General features: G+C 39.4%; 1 protein-coding gene across 1 annotated transcript in view; it reads right to left on the reverse strand.

The window, feature by feature from the left end:
* The window catches only part of FBN1 (fibrillin 1), a 144,098-nt gene that overhangs the window by 56,928 nt on the left and 60,643 nt on the right, over window positions 1–26,527 (reverse strand). Inside the window, exons 9-22 of the mRNA XM_069866952.1 lie at window positions 25,263–25,421; window positions 21,777–21,935; window positions 20,395–20,535; window positions 19,717–19,836; window positions 16,367–16,492; window positions 14,134–14,256; window positions 9,139–9,261; window positions 7,698–7,850; window positions 7,412–7,465; window positions 6,410–6,535; window positions 3,339–3,464; window positions 2,566–2,685; window positions 1,480–1,617; window positions 354–404 (exon numbers count right to left, since the gene is read on the reverse strand). Of these exons, the coding sequence (XP_069723053.1) occupies window positions 354–404; window positions 1,480–1,617; window positions 2,566–2,685; window positions 3,339–3,464; window positions 6,410–6,535; window positions 7,412–7,465; window positions 7,698–7,850; window positions 9,139–9,261; window positions 14,134–14,256; window positions 16,367–16,492; window positions 19,717–19,836; window positions 20,395–20,535; window positions 21,777–21,935; window positions 25,263–25,421 (1,719 nt within the window). The remainder of the gene's footprint in view (window positions 1–353; window positions 405–1,479; window positions 1,618–2,565; window positions 2,686–3,338; window positions 3,465–6,409; window positions 6,536–7,411; window positions 7,466–7,697; window positions 7,851–9,138; window positions 9,262–14,133; window positions 14,257–16,366; window positions 16,493–19,716; window positions 19,837–20,394; window positions 20,536–21,776; window positions 21,936–25,262; window positions 25,422–26,527) is intronic.

The raw sequence follows: 26,527 nt of genomic DNA on the forward strand, positions 1-26,527 counted from the left end.
GTAATGGCTTGTCATACTATTGCATCAATAACACCATGTTTTATAAAACATATAGGATGCATATTTTGCCCTAATAGGTTACTCGGTTAACATCATTTGAAGAGAGAGAACCATCTCCTTATCGTGGAAGACACTATATTTGCAAGTGTGTACTTTGAGATAAACTGTGAGTATGCAGGAATGTTAAACAAACTGAAACCAACTTCATCCCTGACATAACTCTAATGAAGTCAATGGAACTACACGAGGTAAGAATTTGGCACAGTGCTCCCTCATGCTAAATTAACCACTTAAATCAAAACACAGGCATTTTCCATTCAAGCTCTGATTTATGTTAAGGCAACAATAAATACCTTCACACAATGTTCCTCTTATTCTTGAATATCCCCTTTGACATATTGGGTCTGTAAAACAAACAGAAGTGAACTTTTAGAATGCTATAGTCCAAAACTCGCCATTAACTTATTGTGCAAAACTGATCATGTGAAATACAACCTAGAGCTTATTGCTATGAGAAGTCTGAGTGCTTAGTATTTTCTGAAATAATAAAGAGAGAAGATGAGGCTACTACTTAAACTATATACAGTATCAGCCACTATCCTTTTTTGCTTCCCACGTGTCTTAGCTAGCTAGCCCAGAAGTGGTTGTATGATTCCTGCTTCACTCAAAACAATTAATTCATTTAACCTGATCACAGCACATTACAGCCGTATTTACCACGGATGGATGAGGATGAATTCTGCTAAGATATACAGGATGAATTTAACTAAAGATTTGAGCAAACTAGCAGCTTTCAGCATACAGAAATAACAACCCACACACATTTCTGCGTTCATCAGCTCATCCCTGAGTTCCCAACTCATCCCACAGTTCAGCCTAATTATCAAGGGAATATGCAGAGACCTCAACTCATTTCTTGATCAACTGTATGATTTTCTGGGCCACCAGTTACTCTACAAAGTATAATAACAAGGGCTGCTCCCTCTTCTTCCCCCTTACCACACCAAAGACCCATTTGTTGGGAACATTTTCTTGAGAGCTCTGGGGAGTATGTATCTATTGCCACCTCATTAGGAACTTAAGATCACTAATCATGACAAACCATGCTCAAGTAATGCTGCAAGTTACAGACTGTAGGTGTGGTCCCTTCCCTTCAGAACTGAAACTTGTAAAATGTTTACTATAAAATCAAAAGTTAGACTCCTCTATAGCTTTTTCTATATAGCTTCTTCTACGTATATATCTTCTTATATGTTTATATATATAGGTTTTTATACAGCTGCTTCTTCTTCTACAGCTACATACGATACCTCTCAAACATTGACTTCCCTTTTTCCGACTGAATAAGGAATGAGTACTTGATAACAGAACAAGTAAAAGTTATTTGTCCAGCCTGTGCCCAAATTTCTATGACAATAATCTGGACCAAACACAGAACAGAAAAAATCCTAGGTTCCTGAGGAAAATTAATTCTGTTACCTCGTTCACATGGCGTACACGGGCTTCCCCAAGCAGCCCCTAGTGAGGAACAGCACTGGGACTTCAGAGTTGCTCCATTGATATTTATTTCACATCTTCCATTCACTATGTTCTGCCAACAGGTACCCTTAACAGTTTCTGTTTGGAAAAAAAAACCCAATATATTGTCAGGCATATTTTTTAGCATTATATATTAATATATTTGCAAACACACTTGAATTTAACCATGAAAAAGAACCATCCTTTCATTATAACTTACCACATCACATCTAAATTTATTGTAAAAGCTATTAATGTATCCTTCTCCTTGATGGACTATAGCCTGAAATCAGCCCAGTAAACAGTCCTCGCAAATGCTTATTGACCTTAACAGTGAATACCTCAACACTATCAAGATCCAAGTCATTGTATTTATTATGACTCAGACTAGTGGCACATGCAGAAGAAAGGCATAGATAAGAACCCTTTCTAGATCTTCCATTAATGTATTAGATACCCTAGTCTGAATATCTGATCTTCTCACATAGGGAGTGGCAGGAGGGAGCTAAGGATCAGACACAGCTTTAGTTCCAGTGCTCCTCACTGACTAGGTAACAGCTATAAATTAGTGTCCCTCCAGAACAGGTAAGGGAAATCATGAGTCCACAGAGTATCTGAATCACAGCACTGTCTGTGGCTGCTATTAAGCTGCTCTGTACACAATTTGGTCATGCTCCATGTCAAACAGAAAACTGGCCTTTGCAGAGGGTAGTTCTTAACGAGACCACGTGCACCTCTCCTGCAGGAAGAATAAGTGGGTGAGCATAGTCCTGAAGAAGTATTCTTAGTATTTCTTTATTTGTTACAAAAAAATTTCATCTATCTCAAATTTGACATGGAAGCACATTGTGCTCCCAAGTGCTGGTCACACCTTATGTATCCACAGTGATGGTAAAAACAAACACTTTCTGAACATTGTTTCTGTAACATTTTCCACTAAATTTATCTACACAAGTTATTTTAAAATATTTTCTAAGCTTGGTATACAATGCTTGTATGTCACCGGACATTTTCAACCAGCAAACATAAAATCTTCAGAATAAATACCTATGCAGATGGTTTTGGTTGTATCCAAAGTACTTTCAGGAGAACACTCACAAACAAAAGAGCCTGCCGTGTTTTTGCACACCCCATTAACGCAGGGGTTAGATTCGCACTCATCAATATCTAGAAGAGAAACACACTGCAGTTAGTGCCAGGAAGAGTTAAGAAAAATACATATAGTCTTTTTCAGCTTAGGAAAAATGGAAGAAGCTTTCCTCATGACCAGTTTTCCTGATACTCTGTTTCTCTACTACGAACTTCTTCATAATAAACTCATGATGCATGTGTCCTAAACACACACACATCAGAACATTAAAACATTAAGCTTTGAAGTAGCATCTCATTTTTCAGTGATATTCAGCTACTGCCCTGCTTTGTGCTGATGGACTCTGTTGTTTAAATGATCTGATACACATCCTGTCTATGGCTCAGAAACAGTTCAAACCAGGACCCATCTGGCCCTGTTCTCCATACAAGATAACAGATTTGTAAAACAAGGTTCTTCTCAAGTTTTTCTCACCCTTGGCACACTGTGGATCCACTGGTAGCAGCCATTAAGGAGATGCTAGTACAGACCTCCTACAGGCTATTCCATGAGCATCTAATGCTTTCATTTTGGCCTTGTCTCTCCTCATTCTCATGCTTCCCAATACAATTTCTTTATTATTTTTTAGATCTACACATCATACTGTCATCGAAGTTCAAAGTATTTCTCGCACAACCTGAAAACAATCTAAATAAATCAAACTAGGATGAAATACAGTTTTATCAATTACCTTCACACGTCTTTAGGTCAGGAGTGTATACAAATCCTTTTGGACAGGTGCAGGTGAAACTTCCAGGGGTATTTCTGCATTGCCCGTTGTCACAAAGCAACATGTTCAGTGCACATTCATCAATGTCTATATGGAAAATCAAGAACTTTTTAAGAAAGAAAATATTTCTGCAGTAGAAGCCAGGACAGAATCTTCTTCCCAGCAGCCACATTCCATTACATTTTGCATATGTGAAAAGAAGGACACAAATGGGAGAGAGACAGAGAATACGCACACACATGACTCGCAGTGTTTTTCAAAGACATTTAAAAGATTTCTAGACTCTTTCGGCAGACTTGGAATTATTCAAAATAGAAATGACCATTCCAAATAAACTAACACCAAAGATCCCACTTACTGCACCTTCCTTCTTTATGAAAACTATCATTAAAATAATGGAAGCAATAATAGTCATATGCATGCAAAGCACACAAATATTACACAGAAAAAAAATTAAATGTTTTATTTTGCTTTTTAAATAGGGAAAAATGAAAAGAAAAAAACCTTCTCTGTATGTTTTTGTTGACTTGTTTCCTGAGCTTTATTCTTCAGCGGGCTGCATTGCTTTTATAAGAGCTCGTACTTCATTTCTACACATACTCCTAGTATGTGACAGCCACAGCATCATGGTTCAAAATAAAGCTGGGAGTCACAGTTTCATCTTGCCTGCACTGTGGAACAGGTCTATGCAGTCTCTGATTCCCTGCACAGCAGCCCCCACAGTCATGAAAGAATTGAGGAGATGATTGGTTTGGAAAATTCTGCTGGTCATCTTGGTCTTTACATCACCATATTTTCCAAGCTGGCTCTGACTGTCATAGCTGTTAAGGTTAACAAGGCCAATGCAGGTCTACAGTTGCTTCAGAGGTGAAAAATTTAAACAGAAATGCTAGTGCTAAATTTCAACAGCCCTTAGGAAATCTTGGAAGAGCTGTGATCATTACAGAGAAGTTGCAAGAAGGTAGCAACGGGCCATGAATGGCAGGTGAAGACCAAGAGAGACCCCAAGAGCAGACAGGAAGGATTGGCTAAGTCAGACAGGGCTCAGAAAGTGTTGAGAGAAGTTGGGAAGACTCAGAGGGCCAGTGCAGCAGCTGGGAGCAGCAAAAGTGCTAGGAAAAGCAGGAGATTTGCAGAATAAAACAGACCATGTGGGAAGCTTCACAGGAGTTCAAAAAAATTGAGAGAGGGCCAGGTGGAACATTATGGAAGAATGGGAAACAGCTGTGATGGAGCAGGGATGTGGGCCGCAACAGGGTGGGCTGGGAGCAGCTGGAAAACTCACAGATGGATGGGGAGAAGAGACAGGATACCATAAGCTAAGGGCAGACACTGCAATGGGACATGGATAATTAAAGCCAAAGAAACAAATGGGAAAATGGGATGAATTACAGCATGACTTTTATCAAGGAGAGATCAACTCTTATTTTTTTAAGAATAAGACAGTGGATAGTTTAGACTGGGATAACACAGATGACTTAAGCTATTTAGGTTTAAACAGAGAATATAGAACCCAAATAAAATTATTACGTAAGCTGGAGATAACAGGAAGGAATTAAAGTACTTTAAGGTTGTATCAGAGCTGGCGGAAGGAAAGATTACAGTAGGGTATATTAAACAGGGGAGTAATCATGATGGAGAGAGGATATTAGCAATGCATTTCAGGGATCAGACTTGGGACTGGTCCTATAAAATATTCATTGCAATGCAGAAATAAAAAATGAATGGGATCAAAAACTGTGGACAAGACTTATCTGGAAGTTACTACCAATACAGAGAATCGTGTATGATTAAATTAATCTTGACAATGTGAATGAGAGAAATAAGACAAAATATAATCATCCAAGTTCAATCACTTGCAATTAGGGACCAATAATAATAATATGCTGTAAACCAGAACTCATCAGTTAAAGGCAATTGAGAAAGCTTGGGATAGAACTCCCAATTAGAGGTTGATTTTGATCTCAAAGTATAACATGTGTTTGGGAAAAGACTAATGCACTCTAGTATCAGTTTAGGCAGGATATTTGTTGGGGCAATGGAGAATTGCTGGCCCCACAGTACAAGGCACTGGTTAGACTTTATCAGAAGCCTGCAGACTGGTCAGATCAGTTGTGCTCAGAAGGCAGCAGCCTCTGCTTTTTTGAAGACTGAGAGTGTGGATTTAGATAGTTTAGCCAACAGAGATTGAGAAAGCATATGATGATTCTTTATAAATACTTTGGGGATAGGTGCTGACATGGTGCTACGTCAAAGGATAATATTACTACAGCATCAACTAGCTGCAAAATGGTCACAAATAAATTCTAACAGGAAACCAGAAGAAATTTCTAATCAGTTGTGCAAAAGAGGTCTGGAACAATGTACCAACGCAGGAGTGGAATAAAGGAATCCAAAAACATATAAGTTATGGGCTTTTGACAGGACTGTATGATGGAACAAGAAAATTACCAGAATTAAAATTTGTAACAGGAGTCTGCAAGCATCTGATGGCTTTTTTTCACATCCCAGATAGTGTGCGAAGGAACTGCACTGCTACTTATTTGAATTCTTTTTATCCCATGCCACAGTGCTTTCACTGGCCACCTTTACGGAGCAAAAATAACTTATTTCTCCTTTTCTATGATGAAGAATTTGACTTTAGATTCTTTTCACCTGTATATGACAGGAAATCAGCCCTAGCTAGGGACACCATGCCACTGGATTCTGCTGCCGCTTCTAGTGACAATAAATATTCCTGTGTCTGGCCAGTACACTTAACACAGTTAAGCCAATAGCCCTGTCTGGAAGCTGAAAGGGAATTTTCCTCAAAGTCAGAATTGGGAGAAACTATCTAAGCCTTCTGTAGCATGTGGGATGCTTATCTTCTTATGATCAGTTAGGAGTTTTATTTAAATAAAACAAGAATTCAGCAAAAATATCCAGAAATATCCGAAGAGCAGCTAGCGGATCTGATGAAACCCTGAAAAAATAGGTGAAGGAGGATAAAATTAAGCACCAAACTTGAAAATTAAAAATGGGATGTTTCATACCAATGCAGTTTTTCCCAGTTGAATCCACTTCATATCCAGGGTCACACAGACATTTGTATGTTCCATGCAGGTTCTCACACCTTCCATTTGGACAGAGATCAGTATCCAGTAAGCATTCATTAATATCTACATAAAGGTAAAAAAAACCAAACCAACAAAAATAAAAACCCAAAGTCAGTCGTTGAAAGGTTGTGGAGGGTAACTCTCCAAACCAGAAAAAGATATAATTTCAATATCACTAACATTGTCTCCTCTGAATTAACACCTAAATATTCACACTCCAGAAAAAAAGCACCCCTTTCACACTGATGTAGGACCATCTCCAGCCCAAGAGACTTGGAATTGTAGATAAGAATTTGGATATTAAACTGGGGTCTTGTATTTATAGATGTGCATGTACTAATACCCCTCCTGATTCACAGCGTTTCCAGAGGGCATCACTCTCCAAAGCATGAACATCCCCAACCGTTCTAAATGTTCATCCCCCTCTGTTGCTGGCCAATCTACTAGTGACCACTGGCTGACAGAGAGTGCAGTTTCACAGTTTTCAACAACCAGGCTTTTATTGCAATCATTTGCTCCTTTTCTTTAATTAACGAAACTGCCAGCCTGGCCTTTTTGACAGATGAAAACGTGTGGGGATTCTCAGTGCTCAAAATGACTGAAATCATCCTAAAGAATAAAGCCAAAACGTGCAAATATGACACACGCATGATTTCTAAGTCGTATAGCTAATAACATTTCTCACAAATTTTCCATTATTTTATAACAGCACTCACATACATTCCATGGTGTAAAACAGAGAGAGTGCACTGGTGAGATGGCACGTTCCACTCATTCCATCCTAAATTATTGTAATGTATTGCAAGCAGCCATTTGAATAAGCCTTCCTCGCAGTCTTTTCTGCCATCACCCACACCAACAAGTCTAACAAATCAAGGATATAAAGGTAACGCTCTTAACCAGAACTGCTTTAGAACGAATTACATGAGGTGATCTTACCATTTCCTCCTGCAGTCATGCCCGTTCCACTGCTGCAGAGAGCCTGATATTCAGCTGGAAAAATATTAAAATACTTACTTGAATAATCTTTCTTAGCTCATTGCTTTCAGCACACTCTTCCAACATACAAATTAGCAAAGTCCTCAAAATATATAACATGTTATACAACAACCTAACCATCCTGATTCAAGGTGCAATGTTAATACAAAACTCTATTATGCCTTTCTAAAAACAGTTTATCAACATAAAGCTTAGAGTAGAATATGTACCGGTAAATACGCCGTACCTGAGTTTTGTGCTGGGCAGGGCTGGCAAGGCTCCCCAAAGGCATAGTCAGTGCTGGCACAACAGCACTCGGATTTTGTAACTGCGCCAGTTAATGGTCTCACACATTGTCCTCTCTTGTAGCCACCATAGCACGTGCTTCGCATATGCGTATCTGAGAAAAGAAATCTCTCTTAATCCTGACACAGCCAACTATTCAGCTATAAATTACAACAAGTATTAAATCTATCTCGGGTGTCATAAACACTGTCAAAATAGCTGTCAAAACAAAACATGTTTCACCATTTCCCTACAGTTTTCATCCACCTATACCCTCACTCTATTCAGGACAGGAAATTCTTCTTCCACATGGTCCTAAGAGTTCAGACAGAGACTGCTGCACTTAATGACATAAAACACATTAGTGAACTACTAGAGGAACAACCAATACTTAACCTTGAACTAGCAAGAAGCCATGGGGAAAAGGGACAGAGTCTTTGCCATGTGACAGGGTCATTACACACTTGTAACTTGACTGGGTCAGTGGCAGGATCTCAGAGCCAGGACCAAGTACATCTCAAAACTTCCAAAGAAAATCAGAACTGTTTACTTTATTCTAAGAGTTGGAGGTCTGATTTCATTTTAACAAGCTCCCTCTCCCCCTCTCTCAACCTTGTTTACTGTCTCTGATTCATCAAGGCTAAAATCACCACTGGTGCAACACCCTGGATTAGAGCCACACTAAAAGTTTCGTTTTCATTTTATGCCTGAAAAAAAGGGAGAATGTGAGAAAAACTTGCATCAGATCACAAAATATGTTGTCGTTACAAAAACCTTTCTTTGCTTGTAAAAAACAGTCAGTAATGACACTCCAGTGGTAAGATACAAATTACTTATCTTCTCAGGGATGACACTGCTCACTTTTTACAAACTGGCTCACAATGGCTGTCAGACATGAGAATTTTAAAATCAAACACCTCAAACATCTGTCACTTGTAGAGAAAAAGGCATAAGTGGGAAATCTGATATGTCCCACTTTAAAAAGAGGTGAAACTGTAATTAAATCTTTAAGCTTAGTGACAAATGAAGAATTTTACACCAAAAGGAATGGAGCAAATTCTCCATTAATCACAACTGACACAGCACTTCTCGCCTCCAACAGCACTACACTGTAGAGACTACCTGACTTTGTGATTTGGCCCATACATTTTTTATCTTTAAATGCAAAGGAAAAGAAAAAAAAGAGCAAAATGGACGATTATAGTACATAGCCTGAGCTGTTAGTGTACACTATGTCAGTGTTTCACTTGGGATTATGAGGGCACCTTTCTGTTCCCTATCCCTGTTTTCCAGCTCAGGGAGCTGAGTATCCAGAAATCAAGAGGTCTTACTATTAAAGATTGAGGCAAAGGAGGCATTAACATTGGTTAATTGTGATTCATCATAAATTAAGCTGGTCTTACCAACACACACGCGTCCATCAAGTCCTACTGCAAGGCCAGGGAAGCATTCACATCTGAAAGAGCCATCAGTGTTCACACAGCGCCCATTCATGCATATTCCAGCTGTCTCACACTCATCGATGTCTGTTGGAGAACAGGATGAGCTTTATTAGAAATTAAATTAAAGAGTGTTTGATGCTTGGCTGAAACTTGCGTTTGCGCAGCTTATTTTCAATGTATCCTATAGAAAAATATCAAGTGTAAATGGAAACTAGTTCAAATAAAGGTTTTATTAAGAGTAACTACCAATTCATCCTGTGAAATGGAAGAAGAAAATGCAAAATTCAGGACAAACAGAACGAAATCATTTCTCTCTCCTTAGAGAAGTAAAATGGACATTTTCCTAAGTGGTTCCCAAGAGGTACATATTCCAATTTAAGAGTCATTCAGGCACAAACATTGCTGGAGAAAAGAGGAAATTGTGACTGCTAAGACAAAGGATTTCTGCGGTGTGTAACAGGGCATTCCCTTTCTGGTTTAAGAGTTAGTTTATGCTGTACGAAATCAGTCCAGATAGCAAACTGAATCTTTCAAACCACACCCTCCCCCAAGATACCTTCCCAGGGCCACCAAAGAATTTCCCTTCCTCCTGCTGCAGGTTCAGTTTTTGGAAGTACATCTGAATATCCACCCTGCCTCCACATAGTGTTTGTCTGTTTAATTTGCATAACAATTGGGTTTTCCTATCAGATGCTCATTACAGCCCGTCTTATAAACTTTCAATGCACAGACTGCACTCCAGCCTTGAAAGGAATTTGTTAATGATTTGAGCCTTGAGCAATAGCAGAGCACAAGCTACCATCTTTGCCCAACAATAGTACATTGAACAATAAGGCCCTTAGGAATGAAATGCAAGAATGAAGCCTTATAATACTACACTACCACAAAGGGATGTCAAATTAGTAAAAAATTTATATAGGCTGCCTATCCTGTTCATAGTAAAATCATTCTCTAGACACAGAGAGCATGCCACTATTTTATAAGTGATTAAGAAGTGCCTAAAATACTGTTTGGAAGTATGTATAACCTTTATGAAATAATCACTTCGTAACAGCTCCCCATAATATATACAAGAGACAGCGTGTGTGACAATATCCTTTTTTCTGACCTTAAAAGGGCAAATTGAGAGTGAAACACCTCTGTGTTTTACTTAGTTTGTGTTGTTTGGCATAAAACGTGGTTTGCATGATCCAAGATTCCTTTTTCAAACTGCATTTTAAAATAGAAGTTAAGTACATGGGTTTAATTCATTTCTACTTCATCCTGCGGGCTTTGTTCTGTTTCAGGCAAATCTTAAATGCTTTTCCCGCTTTAAATTTAGTCCTTACTCAGTGTGAGTAAACAGAGCTGGGAATACAAAATGTGCCCACACTGTTTAATAGCGTAAATAGCTATTTTGACAGACAACACTGAACTTCAACAGATAAAAGTTCTCCTAAAAAAACAAACAAACAAAAAAAAAATCAACCCCCAAACACTTTCCTTTTTTAAGGTTAGCTATAGAAGCAGAAAGGCAAAGTTACTGTTTGCTTGTCTTCATTTCCCTGTAGGTAATTTTTTTTTCAAATATTTTGTAAGCTAATAATAGGTGAAATGTGAAATCCATTTTCTTTTGCACCAGTATATGAATATATTGAAAATACTGTTATAGATGTTTCATAGAAAGGTAAAGTGGGTCACTTAGAATTGCACAGATAGCTGAAAATGTTGCTCCATAAAAGAGGGGGCAAGATGCCTCTGCTTTTACCAAGGCTGAGATTTTGCCCAGTAAATCAACTACACACACAGGCACAGAGTCCAAAGTTCTAACCTTGACAAGGCTCTGCTGTCTCCTGTGGCATCACTGGGACAACTTCAAAAAGACTCACCTTTCTTATTTTTGCCAGAATACCTCAACCTGGTCCTCGAAAACCACCCAATGGACTCATTCTCCATATCCAATGAATTTTTAAATTTTCTGCTTAGCTGCTCAGCAGTGCCAGCTGGGTACACTAACTCCTCTAATTTTAACCAGGAAAAATTTACTCAAGACTACTAAACTGCTGCTTTCGGTTGCTTTGCAATAGCTTTCAACTTGGGGAATTCCTGTCTGGTCTAAATATGAAGCAATGTATGGACCAGAAACCATGCTTTAAACCCCTGCCTGCCCGATGGAAGTATTTCTGAAAAATCGTTAGCGAATCATCAGCAAAAGAAGCAAATAGTGAATAGGTTCAGCATGTCTTGCATTACGGGGAATGCACAAGACTATGGTGTAACATTCTTTTTTGGCACTTTACTTCATAAAGCCAGAGCGGAATATTTTACCAGACAGCCAAACATATGCCCTGTACTTACACTGAAATTCCAGTTCTTCAGAAGTAAGTGTCATTTACAGTACCCCCAACTTTGGATTAGAAATACTTCTTCATCAAAATTCAGTTTAAGCACATCAAATGAGGTTTACAGGACCAACATGTTGCACACTGCAATTCTTATATTCCTTTGTGGATCTCCGAAAGAGTTTGGCAAGAACACATGTTCAAGTTCATATCAAAATTGCTCAGGCAGGTAGCCAATTTGCTACAGAAATGTCAGTTTGTGCACACACACACTCCCAATATGCCTGAGCACTAAATGCATGCGCAAGCATGAGCTTAGGAGTTTAAGCTTGCATAAGTTCAACGCATTCACTTCACAAATAAATTCAGGCTATGCAGCGCGAACAATGAGTGTTTCAAAGGCTAACTGTTCTGCAGGACAGAAGTTATTTACTCCGTACACGTGGTGTGCACAGAAAATACTCAATAAGGATAAACATTAAAATGTACAGGAAAAGAAATTAATAAAGATCAGTCTTTTAAACTTTTAATAACGTGACTAGAGACATTTACCAGAGAGTTGTGCTCTCTCTAGCCACTACATTCCTAGGAATTATTTCATGATACTTCTGGCAAGTGGAAGAAAGGAGACAAATATATAGTTGGGGAAAAAGTGTAATTTGGGTGTCAAGGTCTCAAAATGTGGTTTGATTTTGACCCAATAGCAATTTTAACACATAATGAATGCTTGCACACTTATTCATCAAGAACAGGGCTTACTGTAAGTGTTGAAAAGCAGTGGGAGAAATCCTTCATTTTACCGTAAGATCTGTTTCAACCTTCAGCAGACATCAGTTGATTTGCCTGCAATTTTGGATAATTTTCAAACATTCTCCCTTTGATGCACAGAAGTAACATTTCTCTAGGGCCAGAAACCCCTTTCTGGCTGTATCCACGCTCATGTTTAGCCAGGAGGCATGTAACAGAGGCTATGGAGCCGAGTATCACTGTTTTTTAAGTAGTCTGAAGCAATTTACAGACAATCTTCTTGGATAGCATTTCAGCGCACATACTGATGGGAAAAAAAGCCCCAAAACGAAAGCCACCCCCCGCCCCCGCAAAAAAAGAAATAAGTACCAGAAGATGCTTAAGACAAAAATCAAGACAAGCATTTGGGCTGAGCTTGCATCAGTGAGTCACATCCCTGATAATGACACACGGAGCAGCCTTAGGAACATGATTGGCTGATGTGCCAAGGTGTGATGGGCATCGAGTCTGAGATGAAGTCAAATTGCTGTCCCACACACAGGCCGGCTGGAAAATAAGTTTTGGAAAAGCACATACATATACCTACCACTCGGAAAACAGCTAAGAATGGAAATAAAGCTGATTGCTCTAAGTGTGTGAAGGCTGCAGCCAACACAGCAGGTAGTGTTAAGACAAGGAGACACTTGTATGGATCTGTATATTTGTTCATTTGAGAAACTAAAGAACAATCCACTCTCCCAATGAAAAAAAGCTGTTACAAAGCAAGAATGGAGTCATTTCTCATTAGCAACACACGGTTCCCCCACCTGAAGGGTGCATAGCACTGCCCTACTGCAAAAGTTATAAAATGCAAGAGAGGTTCAGGATATTTTACTGGATTTATTGGCCTGGTTCGGATCTGAAAGTCTAAACCTAGACACCATGAAATTCAGGTCTGAGATGTTCAAGAAGCAACAGGATCCAAATTAATTCACCTTTCATGTCAGTAACTCTCAAAACCAAATTACTTATTCAAACATTTACTTTTATTATTGGTCCACAACAAGATGCTGCTGTGCAATCCAGTGTGACTTTTCTTAAAATCTGCCAAACTGTAAGCAAGCACTTCTGCTCTGCCTTCATTCCAAGAGTTAAGAGATTTTAAATTTTTCAAAAGAAAAATTCTAAGTAACTTGGCCCAGCATTTGTTTATTCCTTATTTCAACTTCTGCTTTGGCCTATAAAACTTGTTGAAACATGAAGATTTATACACACAAAACCTCCAGTTCCTGACGAGACTGAACGGAAACTCTGATGACATAACTAGCAACCAGAACGCTGCAGTGTCTCCCACAGGGGGTATTGCTGAGCTAGTGCAGCAAATTGAAAAGACAATATTGCTGTAGTGCACACGACTGTCTCTTAGTAACACAGGGTGCTGGGCATTCCTTGGAGGTGGCATATTGACTAGGAACACCCAGACGGGAATGGGGGTAAGACCCAAAGAAGGCAATGGCCCAAAATGTTTGGGTGGCCAAAGGCAGAAAACTTTAAAAAGCCAAACACAAAAAGTCAGATATACTGGAGCCAAACTGTTGAAGACCTCATAGGCCAAAAAAAAAATTAAAAAAATAAAAAAAGGAGTTTAACTAGGTCAGATCACACAGTTCTTGATCAAAGAATATTTTCCACTGGCTGGTGAGGGCAGTTGCTCAACACTGTGGAGAAGACTGAGTGCTGTTTTGCACAATGACAAATCATTCTAGCTGATTAAGCAAGCATATCTGATGAGAAATCTGCCCAACATTTCTTGTCCCCAAGGATCACTGTAAGGAAATAAGGCAATTCTTGAAGTTACCAGAGGGACGTGACTCACAAGCTCTGGGAACCTGTAATCTATTGTGCCTACCTCTGCAATAGCGTCCATCAGATGCTAATTGGAAGCCTGGTTTACAAATGCATTTAAAACTGCCGTCTTCATTGATGCACATCCCATTGAGGCACATGTTCCTTATGCTGCATTCATCCATATCTGAAAATGTACACAATAAATGTAATGATTGTAATGTTTAAGAAAAATAACTCCTACTTGTTATAGCCAAAAGAAAAATATAAATTCCTCTATTAGTTGTTAGAGTTATATGATAATCAGAAACATACATCAGGACATACTGCAATGATTTTTTTGTTTTTACAATGAATCATCGACACATAAAGCTACGTATCCAAAAAGAGCGAAGAATGAAAAATATATGAGAAACTGGACAGCTTAAGAACTGCCAGTTGGTAAAAACCCTTACAAAGTGAGAATCATCTGTAACTGAGGAGGATTTGCAATCTTGATGTAAATAGGAGCCAGGTTAGAAGCAGTCTCCCATTTGAAAGGGAAAACACAATATTATGTCACTAAGAACACCTAACAGGGGAAGAGTGGGCATTTGTGAAAACTTTCATAACCTCCATTGGATGAGTCTAAGATTTATGATGTGGGAGACTTACTAGCACTGTGCTCAAGTGTGCATTCTATGGGCACTTCCATCATCAACTTTCATTTAAAATAAAACCTACCTCTTCCCTGGATTCTGTGTGACAGGTCACATAAGAGGGTACTTACTAATCATAGCTTCATATGAGCACTATTCACCCTCTGATCTAATGGCGTAGCATGAAGGACTCAACTAGGAAAAAGTGGAGGTCCCACACACAGCTTTTCTGAACCCTGCAGTTACTCACACCAAAAAAAAACAACCCAGGAGGCAAGTAGAGAGAATTCTACACTTCTACACTTGATTTAAGTAAGCTCTTGTATCGTCTTAAGTCTTTATTTCATCCTGGAGCAAATGACATCAGTTTTGGATGTTACATCCAAAAAAAATCAGCACTATTTACCAGTTTCCTTTAAAGGACTACAGATAGTTACATTAAGTCATGGCACAATGCCATGGGCTCTACTGATTAGTGTGTGTGCATATGTATTCCTAAGAACAAAGCTCAATGCATTACAATGCCAGAGATGAAACCGTTTCATAAGTGGATGCAACAGACATTCTGGCAACGTATGCAATGGAATTAAAAATGTTTTACCAGACTGCCGATGTCCTGGTTCTTATTACTATTAGCACACGGTATTTGGTGGGAAAGGAATAAATCAGAATCGAGTTTTTTTCCAAAATATAGTCATTTCCAAACGTATTTAGTCAATACAGTTCCATAATAAGATATATTTTAAAAGCAGCTTATAGTGCTAAACTGTATTTAAAAAAGAGTTGGGAAAAACAGAGTCTTAAAATGTCTGTCTCTACCAAGGATTAGCAGAATCACTACTAGCACATAAAATCACTGGATCATAATGACATTACAATATATTCAGAATTGTGCTTTTTCCTTAATATTGCAGCTGTCTTGGACAGAAATTACACTTCTAGACATGGTGTGTTTTCTTTTTACTTACAGGCTAAGTCAGACAAAAATAATTTATGATTTAGAAAAAAAAAGTCATGTATCTATCCCAACCAGGAATTTTGGCATTAAGACTTTGAGCTGAATCACTGAGATAATATTCTGCCAAAAATGTTTCTAAGAACAGTGCTTGAAATTCCTTTAACGTATGAATAGATCATTGGGAACCCTCCCAAGGACCTTGGGAAGCATGATAAAGAGCATTCTTCTTTTCACCCCCTATAGTAAAGGTCTGGGAGGTAGGAACACATCAATTATGTTTACAAATTTTTCTTAAAACAGTTTTTATGGGTCAGACCAGACTGCATCTACATAAAACACATTGCTAGTCACCCAGCAAGATCCCGCAAAGCATGCCGTTAAACACGCTGTAAAAGCAGGCAGCATGTGACTTGAGCTCCGTTTAAAAATGTACCACTCCCATCAAAGAAACTGCATTTTGCGATAGTGGTATGTGCTGTTTCTCCTGCTGGACAGACATCCCGTTGAGGATTGCCAAGCCAAGGCTCCAGAACTGGCTGCAACAGTTTACTCGCCCTCCCAGATACAGCAAAAGGTATTTAGAAATTTGATTCCTTGCTCCTTTCCTTCCCCCCCACCAGAGGGCCTTTTCTTTTTCATTGACATGAATAACCTCTTGCAACTGTAATTACTGACACAGAGTAACTTCAGAAAAGCCTTACCTTCACAGTTTTTCCCATCAGCTGCCACTTGAAAGCCAGCGTTACACACACAGTGAAAACTGCCATCAGTATTTATGCATCGTCCATTATTACAGATACGACCATTCTGTAAACATTCATCAATGTCTGCAAGCCAAGAGAAGAAAAATAACGTTTTGGGGTCTTTCATTTTACATACTCATGAGGAATTTTCCCCATTCCTCTAGGTTTTTAACCCTTCAGGGAAACTATTTTCATAACTGAACATTACGGATCTGGAAAATGTCCATCAGCTAGAAATTCCAAGTTGCTATTGAAAGAATTTCAGTGAACGCTACCCAGCTTGCTCAAACAAGAATCAGACCCTTTCAATTGTTTGGGTGTTTTTTGCATTTTTGTTCATCGTGAAAATATTTTCACTGAAGTTTAACTTAACAATAGCTAACTACCGAAGGAAAGACGGAAGAAGCTTGTCTTTTGCTGCTGTTTTGTAAGATAACAGGAAAGTTTGAGATTTTCCCACCTCAGAAGATATTTCTCCTGCTTATTTTGTATTTGAACCATCAGCTCTTCATTTCCCTGTCCCTGCAGGAGATGCCTGGCAAGTGCTTTGGAGGACCTGAACAGTGATATCGCACGAGGCTGGCAGCTCTCCCTCTCCTCCAAACGAGGGGAGAGGAGATGCTGAGACAGACTGTCTAGACATTTTTCAGATTGCTCAGTGTTCTCCATCAAGGCCTGGACCATCTCCCAGAGATTCCTGCACACAGGGGACTCTGCTCACAGCAATCTCGACCAGCCCATGCAGACCTATCTATCGTGCAACCACACGGTCTTCCCAAATATCCTTGGGGTGCCCTTCCCCAGGCCCTCTCTGCAGAAGGACATTGCTGCACTTCAGGAAAAGGCAGAGCAAAGGGCACCTTCCCAAATGCCCCTGCTTTCCAGACACCTGCCTGAGAGCAAACTCATGCCTCTTGAAACTGTAGACCTACACATGCCTTCTTAGCAGCACAGTAGTTCTGGGAAGCTGTTAGGAAACTCCTGAAAATAACTGTTTTACGTGATAAACCTCCCCTCATTTGATAACAAGCATCATTGGTTGTCAGGGCATAAAAATGAGTTTTCTCTCTGCTCAGTCCCTTTCCCTCACTTTTGAGGCACTCAGTTGTACCTGAGCCCAGCTTCAGCTACTCCACCAGCTTTCTTCCTTAGGACAGGCAGAAATGCAAACTATCTCAAGATTTTTCTGGCTTTTTAGAGTTCATTAGGAGTTGTACTTTTATGCATCTGATGCCGTCTAAATCACAGTGCAGAAAATCACAGATTTAGCACAACATTGTGGATTATTCCCTCCAAACCCCAGAGAAACTTACAAAAATCAAAGCTTCCCTCACGCTGAAATGACCATTTATTGCTGCCATCTCCACCTAAGGTCTGACCTCATCCTCTCAGAAACATCAGCTGGTTTACAGTAAGCACTTCACTTTCAAAGCTTTGACTCCCATACGTTCATAGCTAATCACTCTAAAATTTCACCTGTTTTGAGATCCATTTTACATCCCCGCTTCTGCAATTGAAAAGTAGTTTTTGTTTTGATCACTAATCATAATGCAACAACCTTATTCATCCATCTCAAATTAACAGATTCATTCAGCCAAAGTCCTATTAGAATGATAAGGGATCCTAGTAATAGTTGAATCAGTAGCTTGTGATACAGACTGCGATGTTCAATCACCTATGAGATTTATCATGCAGAGCAAGGAACATCTGGTCTTTATGGACACTTCATTTTTCAAGAATGGATGTAAGGAATACCTTTGCAAAAGCGTATCAGCAGACACAATTGTTTACGCAAAAAAACAAATCCTCAACAAGCAGTCATGCAAAGTAATTTTACAGCAAATGCTGATTTTGGCAGGCACCATACGCTATATGCATATTTTGCCAAACGCACCCTGCTAGCCTTTCCCTTTTCCCTAAACTGGTCCTGAAAATTCCTTCAGAAAACAAAGATTCTGCTCATCGTAGCATTTTCTGAACAGCCTGTCAGGCAAGCACAGTTCCCATCAACTGCAAAAGAACTGCTAAGTGACCACACTTTAATGCCATTAAGCTACTGGGCTTCTGACAACCATGTGTTTGTGTAATGAATCAGTCAAATTAAAAGCGTGTGACAAAAATGACTCATGACTAAATTCATCACTGCTCAGACTCCACTTCAGCACTCCTTCACCACTAGTCATCTCAACTATGAAGATGCTTCCGCAACATGGCTGTTTGGCAGCAATTAGGTCAAATGCTCCCAGCAACACGCTGCAGTGGTGCTGGCTCTGCATCTCCTCCTGGATGGGAGTAAGCCTCTGTACCACAAATACCTTTCTGATTCACAAAAGGAAGGGGAAAAAAGTATTAAACACTGATACAGATAGCTTTCTGGCTATTTAGAAAGTCTGTGCTTTAGAATGAGTGCATGCTCAAGGAACCCTCCTCTTTATGCATAAAGCAAAATATGAAGACAAGCTGGGACTCCGAGCATTGAAACATCCTGTTTCACTCAGATGTTTTATTTCTTACGGAATATCAAAGTAGTCATTCATTCTCCTGCCAGAAGTTTCTCATATGACTTAACTATAAAGGATTGCATCCACCTTTACAGTCAAATTCCCACGCCAGGATGGTCTGAGAGCCACTGAACCCTGACAGAGCGCTGATCAACTGAGGAGCTACATATTTCCCACTGCCATAGGAAGGTAGGATGAAGACCATCAGAACCATTGTTGAGTCTGGTCTTCAAAACATCAGTAACAGGGATTCTACAGCTTCCTCACTTAGACCTTCCTAGTGCTTCACAACTTCTCCATACCTAATTTAAAGTTTTCATCGCTGTAATTTACGTCTCTTTCTGACAGTGAGCAGGGACAACATGCAGGCACTGCACTCGTTTACCCACTGGAAGGCTTATCTGGGCCCTCACCTCCCTTAGTCTTTTATCAGCCTTCTATAGGTAAAGGATTGCTCTAAAGAAACAATGTTTAATTGTCCTTGAGGTCCTCAAGAAGCAAAAGAAAAAATGTCTCAATACTTTAAAAAAAAACAACAAATAAATGAAAATATGTTTCTTCCACTTCAAAGACACAAATGGTGCCAAGATACTTTCAGCACAAGACAAAACGTCTTTCTTCATAACTTAGTCTGTGAACAGCCAGCTCAGGCAGGTTAATCATGTTTACGGCCCCATATCTGATTTTTCATTTTTTTTTTTATAAAGACCCTCATATTTACCAGATCCATAAAGTTTTGCTTAAAAACTATTTTCACTCCTGGTGTGTATAAAATAGTAGAGATACGGCTGTAAAACCACGATTTACCTCGGCACTCTGTCCTAGTTGCTGTGCTCTGATACCCTACACGACACTGGCATATGTAAGATCCCTGGGTGTTCACACAGTCTCCACTGATGCATGGACTCTTCTCACACTCATCAACATCTGTAAAACACAGACAATGTATTTTTATTAAGACGTTGGTTAAAAGGCATTTGGGTGTATGGGGGGAAAAACATATGCTTCAATCTGAAAGTAAAAGGGACACCAGACCCTAACGAGATACTCCCAATGAGCTGAAAGAGGACTTGTAAATCTTATTGTACATATATAAAGACTGCTTTTATATTTTTTCCTTTCCCTTTTTGTTACAATACATCATCTGCATTCTCAGAGAGTCGGCAGTACTTTAAAGAGGTCATTTTCAATCACTAATAAACAAATCACAGTCACAGGTTAATAAAATAAGAAATCCTTCTGTATAATTTCGTGGACTTTACAAGATTAGTTGAATACTATCTTAAAGGTAAAACTGCTGTAAAATTAAGTCTGCAGTTGAAAGCAATTAGTTCTTGGAAGTCTTATTTCCTGGGTGGGTTTGGTTTTTTTTTGAGGGAGGGCTGTTTCATTTAAGAGCTCAGACTTATTACATTGTGTGGAAAATAATTTTTTTTCTTTAAAATAAAACTCCCCCCTTGCAATTTACAGCAGAAAACCACGTACCAATGCATTCTCCTCTAACATCCAGTTGGAATCCTTTGTTGCACTCGCAGCGGTAGCTCCCAGGAGTGGGAACACAGCGTCCGTTAAGGCAGAGATGTCGGAACAGTTGGCAATAGTCAGTGAAGTTCACCGGCAAGATCACTGAAATCACAACAAATATTTTAATAGCTCGTCATAATCATTTTGGGTAACTTGTCCAGCGTTTTCTATGAAAACTCAACTTTACCTTCCATTATAATGTGTATTACACAGTAAAATCAGAACTGGGAGAGAGAAAGCAGCACTCAGACTCTTGGAGATTTGTCTGAAAACAGCTAGCAACCACTGATTTTTTCCATTGTGGCGAGGCTGATCCCATTTTCCTCTTTTTCAAGACAAAAGAGGACTGAGTCTGCTCACACCTAGTGGTAAAGCGGGTATGTGGCACTTCATGGACTCTACTAAAAGCCTAGAGCAGCAAAGAGCTGGCAGACCGGTCAGTTATCTCTATTTTCATAGACAGCAAAGTGAAAGGAGGGCAGGGATAACCCTGGAAGGTATGCCTATACGGTCCTTGGCAGGCAGACGTGAGCTGGCTCTGTACATGCTCACAGTTAACATACTTTGCCTCTTAGGCTTATTAGCTCAGCTTGGTGCTGAACCAAGACTAAATAGTTTCAGCTGGTGCCAGTGCAAGCAGAGCCTGCTTGCATCTGCACAGACAATGGGTGAAATGAGCTTGTGTTGACTTGCAAAAGAGTATGTGGCTTTGCCATATGATTTCAAGTGGCATCCGCCTACTGCAGACTATACAGGCATGTAGCAAATTCCCTAAGGAAGGGACAGAATAAGGAATATATCAGTATTCTGCTCTGGCAAAATACTGGATCTAGAAAAACCTAACCTATGCCATGCATAACACTGAAAAAGTCCTTTCTTCGCATTGAATGAGCCTCAGTGTCCAGCAGACCGTATTTTTATCAGTGTGTTTCCTACTTGATCAAGCAAGAGTGAGGAAAACAACATGAAAGAAGCTGCTTTCTCACAGCCAGGCTGTTTAATGTTAAGTAACTTTCACAGCTTAGTCAGAACACTATTCACATTCCCCAACGTTGACATGCAGCAAAGTTCACAATAGCTTTAAAATAACAGTAATGTAACTACTACAACACGTGGGCCTCAGTATAGACACTGGGGAAGTAATTTTTGAGTCCTGTCTTGACAGGGAAAACAGTACCAATGATGTACACACTTGCTCTAAGATACACAGTAACCAGGTTATGATTACGAAGGATAACCAGAGACAAAATACCAACAGCTGAAGGGAGCACATTGCTCCCAAGAACCACATTTTTAGCGAAGCTAAATGCAAATGCAGCAAGGAAAGATTATTTCTTTCTTACCATGAGATGGTGGTACCCGAGATGGGTAAACAATTTCTGGCTGTTGCGGAGGGTAAACAGCAGGAACGCGTGGTGGAGGGATGATATCAGGACGGCCTGGAGGAAGGTCAGGTTGGCCTGGCAACAGAGCAGCTACTGTGCACAATTTGCGATACTCATCTGAAACAACAAAACATGCTCTTTTAGACCCTTGTAGCCTATTTAATCCACCTCTCCTCCTTCTCACAGTGTTTCAGAATGGCAAAAACAAACCTTAAATAATCTGGAAAATCTGAGCTTATGTGTTTTCTTCATAGTAACAAGCTTTCGTCTGTGAATCAAGTCATTAATCCACTGGAGGATATCAATACTACCTGTCAGAAGGCTGCCAGTAAAAAGATAACATAACTGACATTTGGGATATGAAACTGAACAGTGAAGCAGGGACTTGATCTTAATCTATTCCGTCTTCTTCCAGGCAAAATCTTTGATGAACTCAGTGGGAAGTTTACCTAACGAAGCACTTTTGGAGTTGATTCCAAGTTAATTTAATACAAAGCTTGCCTCAGAGTTAGAAAAATACTGAACAGGGAAAAAAGCCCAGTTTCAACTGGATTTCTTAAAAGTTTGCCTCCTAAAGCAAGAAATATAAATATAAGCAATGAGGCAAAACCAATTAGAGAATGAATGCACTAACACTATTTCCCTGTGAAAATGAAGTTTGCCAATAAAAGCAGAAACCAAATGAGGTGCAGTCGAAGGAATATACGAAGAAAAACTGAGTCAGATCCACACCGAGTTCATCCTTCCCCAGACGATGGGAAAATGATCGGTTTCACTGTAAGAACAGTTTATGCTGAGTATTACACGTTCTCTTATTGTTTATCACTATGAGTGGCACCTGCCCTACTGCCCCACTTCTCCTCCTGCCCTCCAATCTTTTGTCTTCAGGGTGCGTGGATTTGCGACTCGCGATCCAAAGAATGCACACAGAGTATCACAATTAAAGACTGCATTTCCAGCTGACCTAATTCATGTCCACAATTCGGGAGTACACAAGTGGCTATTTGTGCAGCCGATACCTTTGAACTCCAAAATCTTAAAGTTTATGGCACAACAGGGGAGAAGAATTATATAATGAAAACGAAATGCTAGAGATGCATGAATTCCTGAAACAATATAAAAAATGAGAGCTGAAAAGTAAACTCAGTGTTGCGTGAACTAAGCTGGATATTTCAGCCTTCAACACTAGCATCTCACTTGTATTGCCACCTGTGAAACACATTAGAAGCTCTTCCCGAATCACAGATGATTTGTTAAATAAACACGGCAGCCTAAATTTCTGCTTTTCCTGATTATGATCTTTGCATTTATTTTAACATTCTTTCATGTGTCACTGCATTTCCCTCTATTGTTGCTTAGAGTGATTTTAATCTTTAAACCATTCATAAGAAAGTGCTATTGTATTATATGTTATATTTTGCCTATTTGGTTTTTTCCTAGATTTCTATTTTGCCTATTCATACGTAAGCTGAATCTGCTCTCAATCAGTGACCTAACTGTGATAAAACAGAGACATTCAGAAAAATAAGTGTGTGTATGCACATACACACATTCCAATATGCAAATACCTGTTAGCACTGGTGGTTTTAATTGTCAATTCCCTAATCACCCATTCTCTACTACCCAATTATGAGTCTTTGCCAAAGAATCTATACTATAATTCCTTTTTACTCTAGATTGGTGATACCCAATTATCCAAAGCCAATCCAACAGGAGCCTAGGCCTCCCATGCAAAAAGAAGTCACGGCCTTGGAGCGCATTGGTTGAATGCAATTAGCACATATTAAGAGATTGCTGAGGTGAGAACAGACACACACAGCTGGATGCCCAAGATACCACTTTTAAAGTATTTATGGTGTCAGTGGTGAAGCCTGTCATTCCACATAAACAATTATTGTTGTGTTATACAAAGGAATACAGCATAAGCCTTTTTTATTACGACTTTAATCTCCGTGCATAATTTCTAGCAATAAACAGTCTATTTTATAGTAACATCTGGGTCTGCTGCCCACATTGAAAGTGCAACCATTTGGTCACATTATGCAGATAGCGTTCCACTTTACACTGCAGTAAATTTCCATTTCAGAGCTAGAAAGACCTTGGGTCATCGACAGCTCTAAATTCCTCATCTTGCTTTCTCAGTATACATTAAGGAGTAACTGAACTTTATTAAATAATTACAGTAATACTCAACACACATGTAAGGCCTTTGAAATAATTTCAAAGCACTTCTGAAAAGATTAATTTACAGCCTCAGTTTATACCTCAAGTTGGAAGCATGGGGTGAAGAAAAAAAAGGAACAAAAAAAAAAAAACAAGTAGCACATAACCATGACCTGGAAGACTTTGCATGGATTTATGAGTCAGGAAGTCCCAGGTTCTAGCTCCTTTCCACCACGTCTCAGCCTGCAGCCTTGGCCAAATTACTTCACTTTTCCACCCAGTTTGTTCACCAGTTAGATATGAATAATTAGAAAGCATGTAAAGAAAACAGGGACTGTATTAATACTGAAACCTTTCTCCTTGTCTTCCTATTTCAGATGAGCATCAGTAGATTACATTAGTTTGTTTGCATTTTTCTAGTCAGTCTTGGACATTTAACATGTTTAAATATTATTAATGAGATAGTGACAGAACCAGGAAGAGTCTTCCAAGACTTCTGATCATAGATCTTTGCTATGCTATTATGTGGTTTCACTCAAAGGATTAAAAACAAGAATAACAAACACTCCCATACACAACCTCAGACAATTTCTTCAGAGTTAACTGCTACAGTGTCACGACCCCATTCCTCCCTAATCTCTGCACCTCCACTAACCTCCTCCTAACGTTTCTTAAGCTTTTTGTGTTCTGCTTTTCTAAAGCATTTCATTGGGTCTCCGGTACTAAACAAGATCAAAAACATCTTCCCTCTACTCCCTCACACTTAGCTTCACAATCTGCTCACCATCTTCTCTAAACTCAAACCTCAAATTATCCGGGGATCTCAATACACAGGGAGGCGATAAAGTATAGTGCATTTTGGTAGCAGACAGAAATCATGTTCTCTGTCAAACTTCATGAAATAAGCGGTAGCTCAAAAAGCTAGATATCTAAGAAGAAGAAAATCACATTTTTCCATTGAGAATGAACTTCCAGAGAGAATCGGCATCTATTAGAAGGCTCTGGAGGAAGTAACTTGAGCCTGAAGAGGATGTTGAAAACAAAATCTGCATCAGGTAAGGTCAAAATAACCAGGCTACAAAACATTCATTAGCAACAGATACAATCCTTTGTTTATGTCTGCTTGCTCCTGGGGTCCTGAGCAACCTGCCATGATCCCTTCCAGCCTCCACCATTCTGTGTAGCTCTTTAAAGAGAACATTACTGATTGAAAAAAAAAAAAAATAAAGGATGCCTATTGAGTCTGCAACCGCGCTCATAAGAACACAGGTGGATTCATACCAGTGGATCTGATGGGGCACATTTCAGGAGCGGTGGCTGGACTGGACGACCAGCACCGGCCGCTGTCACAGCAACACTGCATCTTGGACAAAGGCTGGGGGAGCTGATTGCCACAGCGCCCGTTGGTCAGAGAAGAGAAGCAGTATCCAGGACGCACATCTACCAAGAGAAAGAAATAGATATCATCAGTCGAATAAGGAAGGTGACTTTCGCTAAAGGGAAAGGTCAAATTTTTCTTAGTTGATTATGTTATTGATGACATAGAGCTTGCAACATTTCAACAATCAGAAAACAAGAGGCAGAAAACCAGAAAAATCCAGGTGATATCTGGGCCGCTTTGGATAAAGTTGTTAACACCTCCTGTGAGAAAGCTGAAGGGGAATATGGAACAGGAATGAATAAATAGAGGCAAAACTAGAACAGAATTCTGCATTGAGTAGTTAATAAAACGTGCCTCTGCGCTACCAAAGAAAAATTGCAGTCATCTCTTTTAAAGACAGTGGCAGATCAATTCTGTTTAAACTCTGATTTGAAAGCCACTGATGCACAGCAATAAACACACAGCATTACAGCTCGCAAAGCTTCAATTCATTTTTCATTAGTCATGGCTTCCCCAGCTGAAGTATGTAGTGATTTGACAAGATACAGCCTTGCAAGCAAGAAAGAGCAACACAGCTTTAACTGGTGCCATCGCTTTGTTTATGGAGATGGGCTGGCTTATTGTCTGAAAGGGTAAGCACGTGCTGTACGAAGAACGTCTTGTACCCAGATTTCATATGCTCAGCTCCAACAACGTTGCACAGAGATTCCCCAGTTCAGAGAAGGGAGAGAAAACATGGATATAAATAAATAAATAAATATTTTTAAAATCTTGTGATGCAATCTGAAGCTCCGAGCAATTGTTTCACAATATGTCACATCATGTTAATCTTAATGTAAGCTGTGGTGTGATTTGATGCTGCACAACAAACTAGACCAAGTTTTTTTTCTAAAGAAACAGTATCTCAGTTATCCAGGGCATAATGGTTTCATCGGTTTAGTAACAGCGCTTTCCAGAGTTTACTAGCTATTCCAGTGGACATTAGAAAAAGCAGTGGAGTTTCTTATTATTTGGAGGAAGTTGATAAACAGTGATTATGTTGGGAGATCCTGTGATGGTTCTACCTTTTATTAGGTGGAACCCTGAACATGGAAGGGAAAAGCTCTTTAGGGTGATTACCTTCTTTCTCAAGTCTATTTGCTTTTCTAAATGACTGCTGAATTTA

Source organism: Phaenicophaeus curvirostris, chromosome 12 (assembly GCF_032191515.1).
Source record: "Phaenicophaeus curvirostris isolate KB17595 chromosome 12, BPBGC_Pcur_1.0, whole genome shotgun sequence".
Taxonomy (NCBI): domain Eukaryota; kingdom Metazoa; phylum Chordata; class Aves; order Cuculiformes; family Cuculidae; genus Phaenicophaeus; species Phaenicophaeus curvirostris.